Source organism: Apus apus, chromosome 3 (genome assembly GCF_020740795.1).
Source record: "Apus apus isolate bApuApu2 chromosome 3, bApuApu2.pri.cur, whole genome shotgun sequence".
Classification (NCBI taxonomy): Eukaryota; Metazoa; Chordata; class Aves; order Apodiformes; family Apodidae; genus Apus; species Apus apus.
In genome coordinates this window covers 24578809-24596905 of record NC_067284.1, presented here as the reverse complement: position 1 = coordinate 24596905, position 18097 = coordinate 24578809, and the positions used below count along the sequence as shown (strand labels likewise).

General features: G+C 39.7%; 1 protein-coding gene across 1 annotated transcript in view; it reads left to right on the top strand.

The window, feature by feature from the left end:
- The window catches only part of AGPAT5 (1-acylglycerol-3-phosphate O-acyltransferase 5), a 55425-nt gene extending 40322 nt beyond the window's left edge, over positions 1–15103 (top strand). Inside the window, exons 7-8 of the mRNA XM_051613964.1 lie at positions 11557–11680; positions 12543–15103. Coding sequence (XP_051469924.1) covers positions 11557–11680; positions 12543–12768 — 350 coding nt within the window. The 3' untranslated portion in view covers positions 12769–15103. The remainder of the gene's footprint in view (positions 1–11556; positions 11681–12542) is intronic.
- Positions 15104–18097: the final 2994 nt, after the last annotated feature.

The following is an 18097-nucleotide window of genomic DNA, read 5'->3' as shown; positions in this document are numbered from 1 at the left end:
TTTAAATGGATTTTACTTTCAATTCTATAAAGCATGATTCCTCAGAAGAGCCTGTGCTACTTCTGGAAAAGCCCATACTTAACCCAGGGATATGGTCAGCTCTTGGTTGCTGTCTCCAGTAGTAAACACAGTAGGTTAATAGGAACATTTCAGTGACTGTACTACCACACTTTATCTGAGAAATCATGTTGGTAAACTATAAAACAGAAAAAAATCTGTAGAAAAAATGAATTGCATTTTGAATTTTGCAATACGGAACTCTTGGTGTAAATAGCCTTTCTTAGCAAAATTGGATTTTTTTATTATTTTTTTTAAGTCCAGCAAACTTAAGTATCATAATGTTGATTTGCTCAACAGGATTAAAAAAAACATAGTATGCTAGCACTGGAAAATTGACATTCACCATCCTTTCTGCATTAGTGCTTTGAGAAAATCAGTGAATGCCAGACACTTGATAACATGATACCTTTTTAGAGCAGGCACATTATTACAGAATATCCTTTCCAATGTGTTGAAGTTTTTGTCACTATTTGTGCATTTAAATACAAGAAGGAACTTCTTTACTGTGAGGGTGACAAGGCACTGGAATGGGCTGCCCAGGGAGGCTGTAGAGTCCCCTTCTCTAGAAATAGTCATGACCTACCTGGATGCAGTCCTGAGTAATGTGCTCTAGGGCAGCAGGGGAGTTGGACTGGATGATCTCCAGAGGTCCCTTCCAACTCTCACAATCCCACGATTCTGTAATTTTAACGTTTTGTTGGCACTTTCTAGCTGCAAGTTGTTTTGGAAGGCACCAAATTTGATTAGGCTTAGGGATTAAGTTTAGATTAGCTTTACACGGGGGTGTGTGTTGGTTTCTGCTATTGCTTCCCATCCAGTTGTGACCAGTGGATGCAATTTTTTTCAAACTGTTTATTCATTCCTTTTCATTCCAACAAGTTTGGATCTTGGTATGTTTCCAGTGGAAGCTTGTCCTGTGCGTTGCAGCCTTCTGAAAGAACAGTAGTTTCGCACAGATTGCTCCCCTGTCACTACTGAAGATGGTCTGTCCAGATCATTAATGAGAAAATCTGATGGTCCTGCCTAGGGAGGACCATGCTGCTAGACAGTATTTATTTGTTGTCATTAGAATAAGATGCAGATAATCATATGGGCACTGTGGCACAGCTGAAGTGCATCTCAGATAGTGAATTCTGGAATAACTGTTCAGAAAGGAAAAGAAAAGGGAGAAGCTCTTCTGCTGGATTTATTGCTACTGTTTTACCCTCTGTCATTAAGTAAAAAGCAGAAATTGGCTTGGGAAGAAAGAAAGAGAACCTATTTTTTTGCTTTGAAATCAGCTTGGGAAGAAAGAAAGAGAACCTACTTTTTTGCTTTCTGAATGAATGCCCCAAGTGTTCACATCCAGCTTTGCCTAGTGTTAAGGGGCAGGTCTCATGGAACGTGGGAATTGTTGTCATTCTTGCACCTGAAAGACCCTTATGTACACATCTACATCTTTATTGTTCTGCCTGAAGGCTTTAACATAACCAGATGGTATTTATCTGGCCATCGTAGATGAAAGAGTGTGTGAAATAGCAGCATGTGACAATGATAAACATTGAATAAAAATAGCAAGTACATGTAGACTCTGTCTTAAAGAAATCAGAGGGATTCCTGAGAATTATTGACTCTGCTGTATATCAATTCCAGAACAAACACTTTGAAAGCATGTGTATGTATGCATTTCTGAAAATCTATACATGACTTTGATCAGTATAATTTGAGGTCAGACTGGTCTCAGTTCCTTAGGGGAAATTACACTTTTCCACATGCCTGTTCTTGTGTTAGAACCCAGTTGGTCATTGAAGTACAGGACAAGAGAAAAGAAATGGGAGCGATAGAAACCAGTTGTCTGGTCTGTGGCCCAAATTTGATCACAGCCATTGTCTTGCAAAGTCCAAAGACTGGTAACAAGCACATGGTTATCAATGTGTTGAAACAATTTAAAAAATAAATTAATAAACTGATAAACAGTAACAGGAATGTAAACCAGTTCAAAGTAAGTTTTATAGTGACAAAATTACTTATAGTCTGTTCAGGTCTCTGCTAGCTGCCATGTTCTTATTGCATGAAAGAATATTGAGAAGTAAATGGCTATTATTTTTGAGTAACTGAAGAAAGGATGTGGATTGGAACGGAGGCTGGACGTTGGTATTGGTGAAATTTCCATCAAGTATGGGATGGCTTTTTAATGTGTATAATAGATCTCACATCAAGGACTTGTAATTCTGAATCCATTCAAGCAAAATTTAAGTACCTTTTGTATTTCAAAATTTAAATTTTCTATTGAAATATTTGGAGGAATTTTGATAGTACTCAGCAACATAGTTTTGTGATATTCTATCATATGTTTTAACTTTAAAGGAAAACCCTGGGTTTCTGTTGTGTAAAATATTAAAATACAACTTCTTTAATATGATTTCACCAGATACCACAAAGTAAGTAACTGTCATTCAGTTTTAAACTGAAAGAATTTTCACTTGGCCTCCATAAGACTGAATCTTTCATTTTAGAACCCATGTAATTTCCTACTAAAAAATAGTTTGAGTAACATGAAAGCCTATCTTATTTTGTAGATAGCTTATTTGAAATGGCACTTTGAACACAGATGTGGACATGTGCATCAATATTCTGCAGATAAGGACGGTCTGGGTAAACGCAAACTATTTTCATACTATAACAAATAAACACTATTTCTGCTCAAAAATAATGACATTTCTCAGAAGAGCAGTATCAGTTTATGGGAATGTTTGCAGGCCCTGCTGTAGTTCATTGAACTCAAAAAATCAGAGAAAATGAAGGTCAGTCTGAGGATGTTAGGACCTCTGTTTCTTTACCTATCTCAAAACAAGGATATAAAGATGACTATTTGGAGTTCCTGTAGCCCAGTTTCTTGTCTCCACTAATAACCAAACTTGGATGCCTAAGGAGAAAGAGGAGTGTAAGAATAAGGCAAGTGTAAAGGAGTCTTCCTTTTCCCCAGTCACAAACACCTGTGGAGGCAAACACCCCCTCGGCGGGGGTGACAGCCCCCTTCAGCATCCAGTCAAGCCCAGAGTGTCTCTGTAAATTAGAACCTTGTGTATTGCAGTTACTGACAGTAGGTATCCGTAGGTTCCCTTTGGGAATTTTTGATGGGAAAGCACGCAGTCATCAGAAAACCTCTGCTACACAAAAGGATTTTGAAAGTGTTTACACTGGAGATTGGTAAAATTGCCCTGCACCTTAGGCTTCATGCACATGTGAGAGGAAGCATTCTGCTCCCCAGGCAGCATTCATGTACAACAGCTCGAGGAACTCCTGATACAAAAGTGTATCTAAACCCTGAGGATAACAAAAACAGCTTTAATTTCTTTGGCCAAAAATATGTTGCTGCTTTGAGAGCCTGTGTTTATTTTGGGGTTATTTTTTTGTGCATCAGAGTCCTTTTCTTCTGCTCTCTTTGTGGTCCTGTTTTCTGTGTATCAAAACAGACTGGGAAGGAAAGGCAAAAACATCAATACTAGCAGTACTGGCATAGTTCCTTACAGATCCTGTTTATTTGCTATGGAGAGCATTGTTTTGAAGTGGTCCAATCCTTGTCTCTTTTCTTGCCTTTTTTTTTAATTGCATAGTTCAACTTTGTTTTCCACTTCTGAAAAATTAACAGTGTTCCAAGGAAGACAGAGATATCTCTTAAATCTGCTTGTTTTACAGTTGCCAGCAGTGGGAGGCCCTGTAGATGTAATCCACAGACCTAACCTGATCCAGGTTCTGTTGCTGGCAGCTTACTGATCAAAACTGTTACACTTTTGTAGGAAACCTCCTGCTAACTTGGCCAGCATTACAATATTTACAAATTGTTACAGAGCGGTACAAAGGACAGAATGCATCTGTTAGAATAACAGATTAAAGCCACTTGAAGATTGTTTCAGTGAACTACAGAGTGTGAGTACTATGGGTCTTCATCAAACACCATCTTGTTTCAGCAAGACAGCACACAATGATACTCGGCTTCTCTCCAGTGCTAATACCAGTATAGAAAGCTACTGTTTTCTAATAATAATTTTAAGATATCTAGATCTGGGCATCTGTAGGAAAGAGATGTTATTTATCCTTGAATTTGCAAGTTTTGTTGAGCTATAGGTCTTACTTGTCATCCTCAAGATTTAATTTTTTTTTAAGCTGTCTTTCCCTCTGCTTCCCTTCTCCAAACTGAAAATTTGGCCTTTTAAATCTCTCCTTGTTTGTAATACAGGTGCATTATCTCTTTAAATGTATCAGTAGTCCTTTTTTGTGACCTTCTCTGAGTCCACTACATCATCCCTGAGATACAGAGACCAGAACTGCCCACATTATTTAAAATGTTGATTCACAATTGTTTTGTGCACCTGCAGAGTAACTCACTTTGCCCTGTTCTCAGTGTCTGTGCTGATCCTGCCCAGTATTTGGGTAGATGTGGATCTGCTGCTGCGCAATTGAGAGCATGGTTATAGAGAAGGGTCAGCGACTCCCAGGTTGTAACCACCAACTCTTAAGTGAAGCATCATGTAATCAGGGTTTCTGTTATTTATCACCATCTTTGTTTACACTGAAGCTCAGCTGCCACATTTTTTTCACCCTGTTTGCTCAGCTTTGAGGTCCATTTGGAGTTCAGCCAGCATTTAACTACCCAAAAGAGCTTAGCATCATCTAAAGAAAATGTGAAAAACTGGAGGGCTCACTGCTGCTGTCTTCAGCTCATTGGTCGTGACACAGAATACAACCAGTCCTACCGTGGATCACTGGAGGACCCCAGTTCCATCCTGAAAAGTGACCATTAAGTCCTTCGGTTTGCTTCCTCTCCTTTAAGCAGCTTTTGGTCTATAAACCATCATCGCCTCTAATACTGTGGCAGCTTAATTTCTTTAATAGCTTTCAGTGTGGAGCACTGTCAGAGGCTTTATGAAAATTCAAGTATATTGTGTCCAGTGAATCCCCTTTATCTGTCTGCTCCTTGACACTGTTGTAGAAATCCAGCAAACTGGTGAGACAGAATTTCCCTTTTACAGAATCCATATCAACTATTTTCCAACAGACTGTTATTATCTCTGTACTTAGTGATCTTATTATAGATCCTGCTATCTTACCCAGGAATTTAAGACTCCTTGGTTTGTATTTCCCAGCATCATTTCTAAAGCCCTTACTTGTAGAAGGGAGACTCCCCGTTTTTCTGGCACAATGGCTGTTTGTGATGATAGGTTACACATCTTGGTTTTTAAATTACATATTTGAGAGCTTTTGGATGAATGCTGTCTGCTTTTGGTGACTTCCTGACATCTAACTTGTTTATTTAGTCTCGTACTTTCTGTTTACTTATTGATCTAGTTCCTTTGAGTGATCAGAGAATGCAATGGGTGGAGGAATCAAACATTTCCAGCAAGAAAGAATAATGCAAACAAATACTTGAGCTCCTCTTGCTTACTTTACCATCAGTGCTGCTCTTCACACCTTTGTCATCCAGCAGTCCCACCAGTGCCTTTGCTCATTTACTGCTTTTGGTATATTAAAAAAAGTTAAAATTGTTAGAGTATCCTTTGTATTTTTCAAGTTCCTTTTTTAGTCCTCTCAGTTTTATCTTTACATTGGGCATAGGTGTTTTTTTGACTTTTCATTATTTGGACAAGCTTTCAATTCCTGAAAGAGGAGAACGTAGGAATATAGTGGTAACCTCCTTAGTTTTCTCATTAGGTCACACAGGTGGGTTTCAGACCTACCCAGACCTTTTGTTTTGCAGTGTTACTCATCTTCTACCTGGATTTCTTATACAAGTTTTTCTGGGGTTTGGTATTCAGGAGGTTTTTTAACAGCCTGTAGGCTGCCTCCTTTTGGACTGTTTGTTTTAGACTGTTTTGATGCTTTGCTTCTCCCCCCTCCCCCCCCAGCACTGTTTCTTTAGTTGTGCATTTGCATGCTGTAGACTGTTTCTTTACAATGCTGAAATTTGTTCTGGTTATAGAGCACTTCTCACTAGCACTGTGCACCATTCACAGACCACATCAGGCATGGTATCTTTTCTTGCAGGTTTTGCACCTTGTTGTTCCAAGAAACTGTCTTTTTTTTTTCCTTTCTTCCCCCCTGCTACCCCTCATCCATCAGGAGCATCGATGCAGTTCAATAAAGGTAGCTGGAATCTCACACTTCTGCTACCAGCCCTGAACTTGCAGCTTTCAATCTGGCTTCACAGTTTCTTATTGCTATTCTTAAACTTACCAGGAAGTAATTTAATATATCTATCTAATTATATATTTTATTAGCATCTGGGATTTCGCTCTACAAGGATTTCATTGTGTTTCTGTCATATTATGTAAAGCTATTATACCTAATATAATCCTTCACACACACTACCATTCCCTCACTTGGACATCCTTTTCTGCCTTTCCTGTAGATCTGGTAGTGTGGTAACACTGCATGCTCCTTCAAGATGACAGGAATACCTGCCTTACAGGCCTAATCTCTTAGTGCCAGTAATTTTTGTTCTGTCTTCATGTTTAGGCTCCTCTTTTTTGGTACAGAGGCACTTCTGAATTTTGCACTCGAATTTTAGCCACATCCACCTCATATGTTATGTCAGTCTGAGCAAATAGCTTTTTCTGCCTTTCACTTACTGCTACCTGAGATGCTGTCTAAGACTTTTTCAGTTTCCATTGCCAGCACCTTAATAATAATTCAGGCATGTCCCATTTCTCTTGTCTCAAAAGATCCCCCAGCTCCTAAGGTGATTGCTCCCTATGCTGTGTCCCTTGTGGATGGGCAGAGGCTCTCATGTCTCAGCCCTTGAACAGGGAATTGGCAGTATTGCTGAGAGTGCTATTCGTCACATCCCAGGCTTGTCTCCTGCCTGCAAGCTTAAATTTAGCCTGCAGAAGATCCCCTCTATGCTCCCCTACGTCAGCAGTACCAGCAAGTACCAGTGCTGCCTGCTCCTCCACTGCTCCACAGTTTATCCCATCTGAACAACCTTTGCTCTACCCTGGGTGTTTGCTTTCCCACCTAGTGCTGCTTTCCTGCACCACTACTGTGTTTTGCCAGGGCAAGCTGTGAAATAGTTTCCTGTCAGCTCAGCTGGAGGTGATGGGAAGCGTGAAGCTGAGCAACAGTGCAGCACTTAAATTTATGTTTGTTTTGCCAATTGATGGTTAATTTGGTGCATGATGTAAATGAAAGTGGAGAGGTGGAATTTCGTTCTTTGAGGAGGAGATAGTTCATGAACTGCTTTGGTAGCTGAACACTGAAGTTCAGAAGTGGAGAAAGCTTCTTTAGTTCAGAGGGGAATGTTGCTGCTGTTGTGGTTTTGCCTGTAAAACTTTATGCACCACAACATTCTGTTACTGAAGAGACCTGTTCTTACACATTTGAAATACAAGTTACTCAGAATAAATATAGGTTACTCAAATTTCAGTTTCACATTGTATCACTTTCAGTTTATCACAAAGGTGACTGAAATGTGTTAAAACAGGAGAGAACTAGGCGCTCTTTAAGTGGACATGGCTTCAGTTTGTCCTTTAGTTTTGAAGGACTTTGGCAATAATTGCATTGCAGTACAGGAGCTGATGTAGGAGGTTGAAATCTGAGCTACTTTATTGCTGTCATATTTAAAGTGCATATAAAAATAAACCTCATTTGTAATTGATTTAAGTGTAACACCACAGTCACAACTTTCTTAAGGGGCAAGGGAAATAATTTGGGATGATGGAATGAACTTCTCTGGTAGCATTAAGGAGAAAGTGGTCTGAGGCCATTTGTATGTCCATTCTTAGTTACAGGTATGTCTGTACTTTGGAGCTCCTCCCCTCACTTTCTCTGGTCATACTGATAGTCCAAAACAGAATGAATTGGCTTTTGAAGGTGAGGAGCTGAAAACTGGTAGAATTTTGTAGAAGTCCAGCAAGGAAAACACCCTCCCAAAACATTAATTTGCAATTAAAAACCTCTGTGGATCCAGTTCCTTTCCTGGAGGCCATTGCATCCTGCTCATTAATCCTAATTCTGCACTGAATCCTTCGGTCCTCTGTTAGTGTGAATCCTGTCCCAGAGAAGGAGGGTCATAATGTCAATTTACAAACAAAAAATGCTTGATCCACCTTACTATTTTCACTTCCTTCTGCTGTGGTTGGTCATTGGAGGCATCATAAACATTTTGTGCTTGTATCTGTTATTTAGCCAGACAGAAAGCTTTATTAGGAAATCATCTCCCACACAACTTTTGGTCCACTTGGCTCCCATGCCATTTGTTAGTGTTCATTTAACCCAAATCATACTCGGTTCTTGATTGACTGACACTGTCCCCAATATAATGTTTGATTATAATGCATGATTTGCACTTATGTTTTGCTTTTTGAAGGAAAGTTCTGGTTTGCCTGTTCCTGCTGTTAATTATAATAAATTCTGGCAAGTTTAAGGTCTGAAAAGCCGGTCAGATGTTGGCCTTAAGGGCTAGTGTCCCTGAAGTTGGATGTAATTTGCACATAATAAATTGCTTCAATAAGATTTTTTTCTTAGCTTAATTACATAAGCCTTTTGGGAGTTAAGCTAATGTGAAATTAAGGGTCATGGGACCACCACAAACCTTTAGAGGTCATGGTGATAAAATCCAGCTGTTTCTTGTCAAAAGCAACCTCTCGATAATATTATTCTTATCTAGTGGTGTTCTTATGTGATTGCAGTGACATTGTGCACCTAACAATAACAAAAAATTATTAGTTGCATTAAACTCTGACATGAATTGGATAGTTAAAAGATCAGTCAGATTCCCCAACTATCTTGATCGCATGTGTTGCAGTGTCATCTGCAGATGTACTGGATGTCCATCTTTGGATAAAATGGTTTTGAATCGGTGGATGGGAATACTGATCCTCTCTAGGGAAGTACCTGCAGTTGCAGATCACACAGACTTCAGTGAAGCTGCACCAAGTGTCAGACTGCAAGGGAGGGTATGGCTGTGGAGAATGGCATTGGGATTAACAAAGCTGGGAAATTAAGAAGTTTTAGGATCTTCACAAACGGGCGCTCAATATAGACTGGCTGAAAAAGACCAGTACAGGAAGAAGAATCAACTTCCATTGAAGCTTGGGTGTAAGGTAGAAAACCAGCAGCAATGCTTAGATATTTCTGGATGTTGTTTTGGTTTCTGAACAGATTTGTAGAGTGGCTACATTTCAAGTTTGGTGGGGGAAGTGGCTTTTTTGAAACATCTGTGTCTTAATCCTGTTTTCTTAACTAGAGCTTATTGATCATGTACTTTGGTGGAATCTTTAAATGGTGAAATATTTTTTTTAAGCACAATATTAATTTTTAAAATATCATACAGCTATTAATAATGCTGCCTCATCTACTTGGAATTTTGCTTGTTTTATATTTTTTCTTAATAATTTATAATCGGGATTGTGAATAACATGAGGAAAGAGCTGTTTGTACCTATACAGAACAACCTGTGAGCTATGAAGCAAAAAAACCCCCATACACTACAATGCACAGAATATTTAAATGACTTCTAAAGCTAGATCACCAGCCCTAGCTGAATATGCATAGAGCATAGATGCTTTTTCCAGAAGTCTAATACAAAAAAGGCCGTATCATCTGGCTTTGATACATTTGTTTTCTGGAATACAGTTTTGCATATTTTTAGAATGTTCCACTTAATAGATAATGCCACTCAAAAAGAGGATTTGTGCATCAGTGAGCAGTGTAAGCATTTAAGACACGGAGAATATGTCTGTCATTTTAAAATATTGAAGTATGCTTTTAGATGCTCATACAGTGAGTGACCTTCATATGGTGGCCTGGATAGCATTCTCAGAGAAACAGACCTTAAAAATCCTTTCTTCCCATTAAAAGCAGGAGGCACTTGCTCTCAGATACATGAACACTGGTTACTTCGTGGTTAGTAAAAGCTTTGCACATAAACCTGAAGCCAGAATACTTAACTTGCCTGACGTCTCATCGCTATAGCTAGGAGATGGTTTTACCAGGAACTTTTTAGTAACAGTTGTGTTTGCTACTCCATGGCTGAGAGGTGGACTTGTTTCTGGTTTGAGCCTTCAGCCATTTCTTCAGCTGATGGTGCCTGGGCCACGTTGCTTCCTTTATAAACGGTGCAGTTCAGTGAGGGGCTCTCTGTGCCTGAGTGCTAGACAGAACTGCACACAGCACCTTACCAGTTTCCACACCAAAATGCTGTAAAACTTTACTGATCTCTTTATCTCTTCTCCTTCCCTCCCTCTCTACAAGCATGCAAACACATTTACATGAATAGGCTTTTTAAATTCTTTCAAGGCAATTTCTAGTGTATGATAAGGATTGGTTTTACAGCAAAATCCTTAAAAATAAATAATCGTATAAAGAAGAAAAGCAAGTAGGAGGATATCTTCTTTGGCAGACAATAATAAAGATGGACATGCAGTGACAATTATTTTGCACAGTCATTCCTCAAGATACCCCTGACAGTTATGGGTCAAGCCTCCCGTTCATCTGCACTGCTGTCCAAAAAATGTCAACAACCTGAAAGGACCACCCAGTCTGTGTTAAATTTGTTGCCCATCTGTATTGAAGGAAGACACTTCTGGTCCCTTTTTCAAAATATGAAGATCATCCAGATTCCTAAGGACTTCCATTGTCTCATCAGGCATGTGTCTGTGCAGGGATACTGTGGTTACTGCAATATGCCTTGCTACTGATAAATGCAAATGGTTACTAATACACACATGCTGGCGGGGTTTTCATCCCAAACACAGTATTTTTAATCACTTGTTAGAAGAAATCCTACAAGCCTGTTTGACTAATGGAGTTTTCTTTGCAACTGGCTTAGCACTTGCTTGTTAAATTTTTCTGGGGGCAAATTGAGGAAATGGGGAGGCGGAGGGAATTGTAATAAGGTTGTCTTGAGGCTTGTAATGCTATATGACAGAAGAAAAATGAAGGGGTGCAAAATGGAAAGAAGCCTTTTGTTCTGAGTCTTTTGCCCTATTCCACTTCTTAATTATAGGTTATTACTTAAACTGAAGCCAGCTTCCTCCTGGAGGTGCTTTGGGAAATCACTATCATTCAGATTTTGTCAACCAGAAGCAAGCAAATTTTAAGTTTTTTTAAAAGGACAAGAAAAGAGGATTGCTAATTTGAATTAAAATTGCAGGCTGGATAACTCGACGACATAGAATTTATTGCATCCCACACTGTAGAATGAGTAGATGACTGCTAAGGTAGAATGTTAACATTTTCAAACACAGCATTTTACAGTTGGCAGGGTGCATTTTAGGACAACGTTTCCACAGTGCACGTGATAATGGGCCACCTTTTTAAGAGTATGTAGTCCAGGTGGTTTCTAAGTTCAGTGATGTACTCAGGATCTGAACATGAAGGGGGGAGGCTTTTAAAGACTAAAGTTAGGCTTCCAAGGCACTTATAGCTACGAAGTCAGATTCTTAGTGTATTTTAGACAATTCAAAATCCTACAGTGTTTCTGTAACTCATTCCTGTTGTTTTTGCTCTCTTTTTTAGAGTTTCTTTGCAAGGAATGCCCAAGAGTTCATATTTTCATTGATCGCATTGAACTGAAGGACATTCCAGAAGAGCAGATGTATATGAGAAGGTGGCTTCATGAACGTTTTGAAATAAAGGATAAGTGAGTAGCCACGTGTAAAACTTTCTGTATAAAGAAGCTGTCTTTGTCTTCATTCTTTTATTTTAAGAGATGTACCCGTCATTTCTGTGTTACCAGCAGTGCAGGCTCTCCAAAGAGAGGTGGTGTTGGTCCTTCTGTGCATATTTTGTGTAATACCCTTGTGACTGAAGGTTTTGCTCAGGAGGTTGGGATTCCTGCGCTTTAGACCTTCCTTAGGCTGAAGAGCCATGAGTCCATGTTTCAGGCAAGACTGAAACCGTGATCATCTATGTCACCTTGTAGACTCATGTTGATTGGAACATCTTTCCTGAGACCAAAGCAGTCTGTCAGGTGAATTTAGATATACTTAATACCCCAGGAATTTCAAATCCATTGATTACTGGTTTTCAAAAATAGGAAAAAAAAAAACCTGCTGAACCCATGGTGTAGCATTTTACTCTTGCATGTTTTTATTAGTTCATTTCATGATAATTCCCCCTGCATTCAGTGTCCAGTGAATAACTGTGTGCTTTTTTTGTCCTATGATATTGCCCAGTATTCTGGCCTTATTTGCTAAATGCTGAATGAAGAGGATTCTTTTCAACTTTTATATTCAGTATTAAAATTTATCCCTCTGGAAAATCTGGTTTTATCACTCACAAGAGTTCAGGTTGTGTGCTCTTGACATGCAGCATTTCTTTGAATGCATCATATTCTTAAGGCACACTGATGGCCTGAACTTATTAGAGAAGAGCTACCTGACATTGTTAAATCATCTGTCAAATAATGTGTGATTAGAAGCAGTTACTGTATGCAAGCAAGTTGTTTAAACACTTCTTACACTACTGCATAACTTTGACCATCTCCTTTTGTCTGCTTGTAGGTTACTAATAGAGTTTTATGATGCAAAGGATTCTAAAAGAAGAAATAAGTTCCCTGGAAAAAGTGTTCATTCCAAACTAAGCCTCAAGAAAACTTTGCCATCTTTGCTCTTTTTAGGTGGCCTGACTGCTAGTATGCTGCTGACAGAATCTGGAAGGAAACTTTATGTAAAAACATGGATATATGGGACTTTAATTGGCTGCCTGTGGGTTAGCATTAAACCATAAGCAGATGTTAGTCTCCAATCAGTGAAATGTGCAGGCTTTTCTTGCACATTGCACCAAACTTTTTCCTGACTTTATAGTAAAAAAGTGTAAATAAAGCCTTATTGATCGAAAATTGGAAATAATAGAATTTGTGACTTAAGCCTCTGTGTGGTTGGTCTGGGGAAAATAAATGTAGATTTTCAGCTTTGCTACTGATTTTTGCTGGAATGACAGATAAACTGAGTCATGATCAATTGCTTTTCCCATGAATTAACATCCATCTCTTATCTGCAGATTTGATGAAGTTATGCATAAGGGTGTCTTAAGTGGACCTGTGAATGTATTTATAGAGCTTAATTTAGGGTATATATTTATTCTTCTGATATTCATGTTGAATTTGTGTTACTCTTTTGTGCATTGCAGCAGTTCAGTTGCATCCATCCCAGCTGTATCACAACTCAAAAAAAAACTGCTCTTTTTTTTTTTCATTTTGCTTTTCAGTTCTAGCTAAATACTGTGTTCTTTAAAAGGGACTATGCAAGCTGGCAAATTATGAGATGTTACCTGAAGCAGAAAATAATGTTCACAAGAGCTGCTGTTCATGGGGAAGAAGCTCCGTTTATCTAGTGCATGATTTTTTTACTGAATTGCAGTATTAGCTTATTATTTTATGTATGCAAAACATGACATTTGACTGAGCAAGCAGCTTTATTTTGTGCACCCTGCATTTGTGCATAAAAGGAACGTATGCAGTATAATGAGAAGTTAAGTTTTTGTTTCTGGCCTAACCAGACTGTAGCCTACCTTGTGTGTCTGCATTATCCCTCGCACCTCAAGAGTTCCAGCTGAGCTCACAGATCTTTCCGTGTGTATGTGCCATAAGTAGAAGTTTCCTGTGACCTCAGGATTTTCTGGAACTAAACTCTGTCATCTGGGCGATACACAGAACTACTGTAACTTCAGGAGCGTAAGGGTATGGGAACGAGGAACCTTCAGATGTTCCTGCTAAATCCCAAGCATGTGCCTTTTCCTACTAATCTGATTTAGCCTGATGTGTCAGAACCTGGCAGTCATCTCCCTGCCCTGATACCACAGTAGATTCTCCACTCGTTCTAGGCGATGCAGACTGCAGTTGGATTGAAGTTACAGAGTTGATGTATACGATTTTCACAGTAGACTAGTAGTGAAAGAAATGCATATCCTGTCAGTGTTTCACCTGCTTGAACCTGCACTCTGAAAAGCAGAATCAACAAACCCCTCACTCTCCGAAAGTCTGCGATTCCCGTGGCTGGTATTTTTGTGGAGGAAGCGCCATTTCCTGATACCAAGGGAATAACCTATACGTACAATGATGGGGTAGGAAAGAGGATGTACTTCATCTTCCTCCGTTAGGGAACTGGACTCCCTGTATGAAAATGAAAGAACTAGAGAATATTTTTATATCACACTTGCAAGCTTTAACTGTGCATCTCTTTTTAGCTTCAGTGCAATTTGTCTTGTGTTAGAGTTCATCAGGAGTTAACTGTCTCTTAGAATTATAACTCAGTTTTTCAGGTTCCACCATTGCCAGTTAATTAAAGATACTGCTCATACTGTGTGTTTTTTTACAGAATTTTATATAGTAATAATTACAGTTCCACCTTAAGGTCATTTGGTACAACTTTCAGTTTGCAGTTCTGTGTTCTTCCATAATGGATTTTGTCACTGGAGTTATTTATATCAATGATTGATTCAGGATATGTTGATGAATCGTTTTAAAAACAATGACTGGGAACAATGTTGAAAAACAGTATTGTTATGAGGCTGTGAAACCAGACAAAAAAAAAAAAAAAAAAAAGCCATTTTATATAACAGCCAAATGTGCTCACACGTAGTTCTTCCTATTCTCAGCTGACTGGATTTAGTGGGTATAACCAGAAGGCAGCGTTCCTATGTTAGTGTGATTTTCAGTCATGGAATGAAATTTTACTCTGACATGACTAAATTTCTTTGTAACAGCTAAGAATAATATTTAATTATGAATCAAAAATAAGCGCAAACTGCTTAATCAATTTGTAGAAAAATAACTGCTATTTTGAAGAGCCTGATTACTGTGAAATACTGGATCTCTCTTGCTGTTTAAGTATCAGGAATATAATTGACACAGTGTAACAAACAGGATGTTTCTTTTGAACCTTCTTCTTTGTGTTAATCTTATTATTTTTTTCCTTGCCATTAATTTATTAAGTTTTGAAACTGTAATTTGCTGATGTATTTGGCATTGGGAGTATCACATGCTATTTCTAAATATGCACTGATATTAACTTGAAATATTTCTTCATTAAAATAAGAAGAGCTCATGCTCATTCAACTTTTCTGTCCTGCCTACTTGTTCTTTTTTTTTCTGTGCTTTTATGCTTGCATCTTGGGTTAACAGGAACTACTTACAAGAAGGCTACAGGGTTTTAAGTGGTTTTAAGTCCTTGATGGAAGGATTTGTGTGAGAAGGAGCCAATGTAAAGAAAACAACTTGTCTTTTTTAGTTTGTGTGTGCAGTGAAAATGGGTTAGAATCAATTTATGGTTGTTCCAACACAACACACCACCAGGTCGGTTGGATGGCAGTAACACTTCACCCATGAACACCTGCACCACTTGGTGCTTGGTAATAATGTTCACTGATGTGCAAGTCCCACAGCTCTGGCCAGGAATCAGGCTCAGCTGCATGATAGGTCTTGCACAGACCACACTGGCAGACAGGCTAGACAGACCCAGGGGGTGGGAAGGGGTGTTGCAAACAAATACATGAAGTGTATCTCAGCAGCAAATGCCACCCAACTTTTAGTAGTGACATATTAAATCTGAGGGACCTATGTGCTTAAAAACTTAATTTTCCAGCTGTATTGGTGCATCTGGTAAAAGGGGTTTCCCTGCATACACGTACTGCTCCATTCATATCCAAAAACTCTGTGTAAACCTTTGATAGTCAGCCACGCCACCACTGTGTGCTAGTTCCACACTGTTACTCTTGTGTTTGCTTTTGTGGAGGGAATGGGGCTAGAAAGGAAGCACTAAGTTAAATAAAAGAGAACACAAAAAGTGAAATGAGACAGAACACTGAAGCACTGAGTGATGGTACTGTGAAGAAGTGACTGAGTAGGACACCTGAGGTTCTCCAGCCTGCTGCAGCCTGTTGCTAACTCCTCAGAAGCATTTTCTAGGTGTAATACTTGGGTTTTCTCCCTTTGGCAGAACAGAGCATACCTGTAAAACTGCTTTTTTTAGTACTTAAAAAATTGGCCCCTGATATTTTGGCATGTTAGCATGCATAGAATATATATAATAACTGTGGGGAGAGAGTGGTAACTATTCTAGGATTTGGATAACAAAGGGGACCTGGATCAGGTTTGAGGTTTTTGGCTCAGTTTAAAAATGAAGAAAGAGACTTCTCCCCCCACCACCTCCAACTAAAAAAATAGCCACTTTTTAATGGCAGAAATTTCAACCTAGCCCAGAAAAGCAATGGAAAATGAGTTGATAGTTTCAAGATCTTGGCAGAAGGCTTTTCCTTTATAAATATGGAAACCACAGTTTGGTCCTAACCTGCAGTTCTAGGTCACTTTTTAGCAGAGTAGCTTTGATGACAGGGCTTGAAGTGAAAACCATGGGGTTTCACTTGTCCTCATTTTCATGTTCTTGCCTGGCTCATCAGTTTGGAGCTCTCTGGTCTCAGGGAAGCATGTTGCACAATTTGCTAAGCATAAGAAAAAGAAAAAAAATGTTATTTTAAGTTTGTATAATGGCAAAAGTCACACAACTAAAACAAAGCACAGAGCAAGTCCAGGGAAGGAAAAGCAGCAATAATCTAATAGAAAAAAAAAAAAGCAACAAACAAAACCAAAACCAAAAAAACCACACACACAAAAAAAGCCGCACAAAAAACATTGGAAACATCAGCTCCAGTCAGGCATGACCACATCTGATTGATTCCAGGGAAGATCTGTTCTCCATGTGGGAACCAATTTCCCTGACAGCATGGTGAGTATTTCTCCTACCTGTCCTCTTTCAGTCCCAGATTTGCATCCCCACCTGGACTGTTATCTTCCTAACTTGGAGTCCCACATCACTTTTCAGACTGATGTGAATCTTGAGTTTCCTCCATTCTCCTCCTGGACCCAAAGAATTTCCTTGCTTGTATTCAGCCTGACAACCTGCTGGCAGGCAGACCACTGATGCCACCTCCTTCAAGCTACATTTTCCTTTTGAGGACTGGCCTTTGGTGGGCAAATGCCAGTAAAGAGAGGCTGGGGTCTGTTGCTGGTGGGCTGGAAGTAGGTGTTGCTGTTCAGAGAGGGGTTGTTGGTGAGTCTATAGTGAACGTCTGAGGTGGATCTCCCTTCTGCCTCTGCTGGAGAGGGCTCTTCTGCTGACGGGCAGTTTGCATGGCTCTAAGTGAACACAAAGACTAGAAGCTGCCCTGAAAAATAATGACTTGTTCCTGTGCTGTATTTGTAATGTGAAAACTTCACTAGTTGTGCTTGTACAAACTTTTTCACAGCCATTCTCTCTCCCTTTCATCTTGTGTGGGAACTCAGTTTTTGAAGGACATTTGGGTGCCTCTGTTTGTGTTCCCTGCATGACTAATTCAAACCAGAGCCATTTCAACCTGTTTGCCCAATTGCCCTGAGATACTGCAGAGGATGCAGATGTTTACGGACAGAAGTTGCTGTCCATCCTCTGGCTGTACACTGGCAAATGGAGCTGCTGGTCTGAACTGTCAGGCTCCCCACAAAGCCTCTGCAGTAAACGGGCCCCTCAAATCCCAGTCCCACCGCCATAGACTGACACAGGTTTCACCATGAACTGCCTTTTGGAGATAGGTAGGTCCGAGCCCACTTGGCTTGTTTGCAAAGTATCCAGGACCTGGTGTTCTCTTCAGAGGGTTGTTCCAAAAGGTGGACTGGGTCTCATTCATGCCTTGAAGTGCAGACAGGTGACAAGATGGAGGATGATGGGCATCAGGGCATCAAAGCCCAGTCACTGAAACAGGAGGTAGGAGATACAGTCTCAGCATCTGGCCTGAGAAAGACCAGAGCTATGGTACTTTGCCAGGCACCCCATGTTCTCAGGGAGGTGTGCCAGTGCCACTTCTCACCTCTTCTGAGTGCTCTGATAAAGGTCAGAAAAGGTTTGAAGATAGGCAGGGCCAGCATGATTGTAACTGGTGCCCAGAGCATTGGCCAGGTATGTGGATGTCTGCATTCAGCTTCAGCCCTGGGGCATTTGTGCGCCCAAAATCATAGAATCATAGAATCATAGAACCATAGAATCATAGGGGTTGGAAGGGACCTCGAAAGATCATCTAGTCCAAC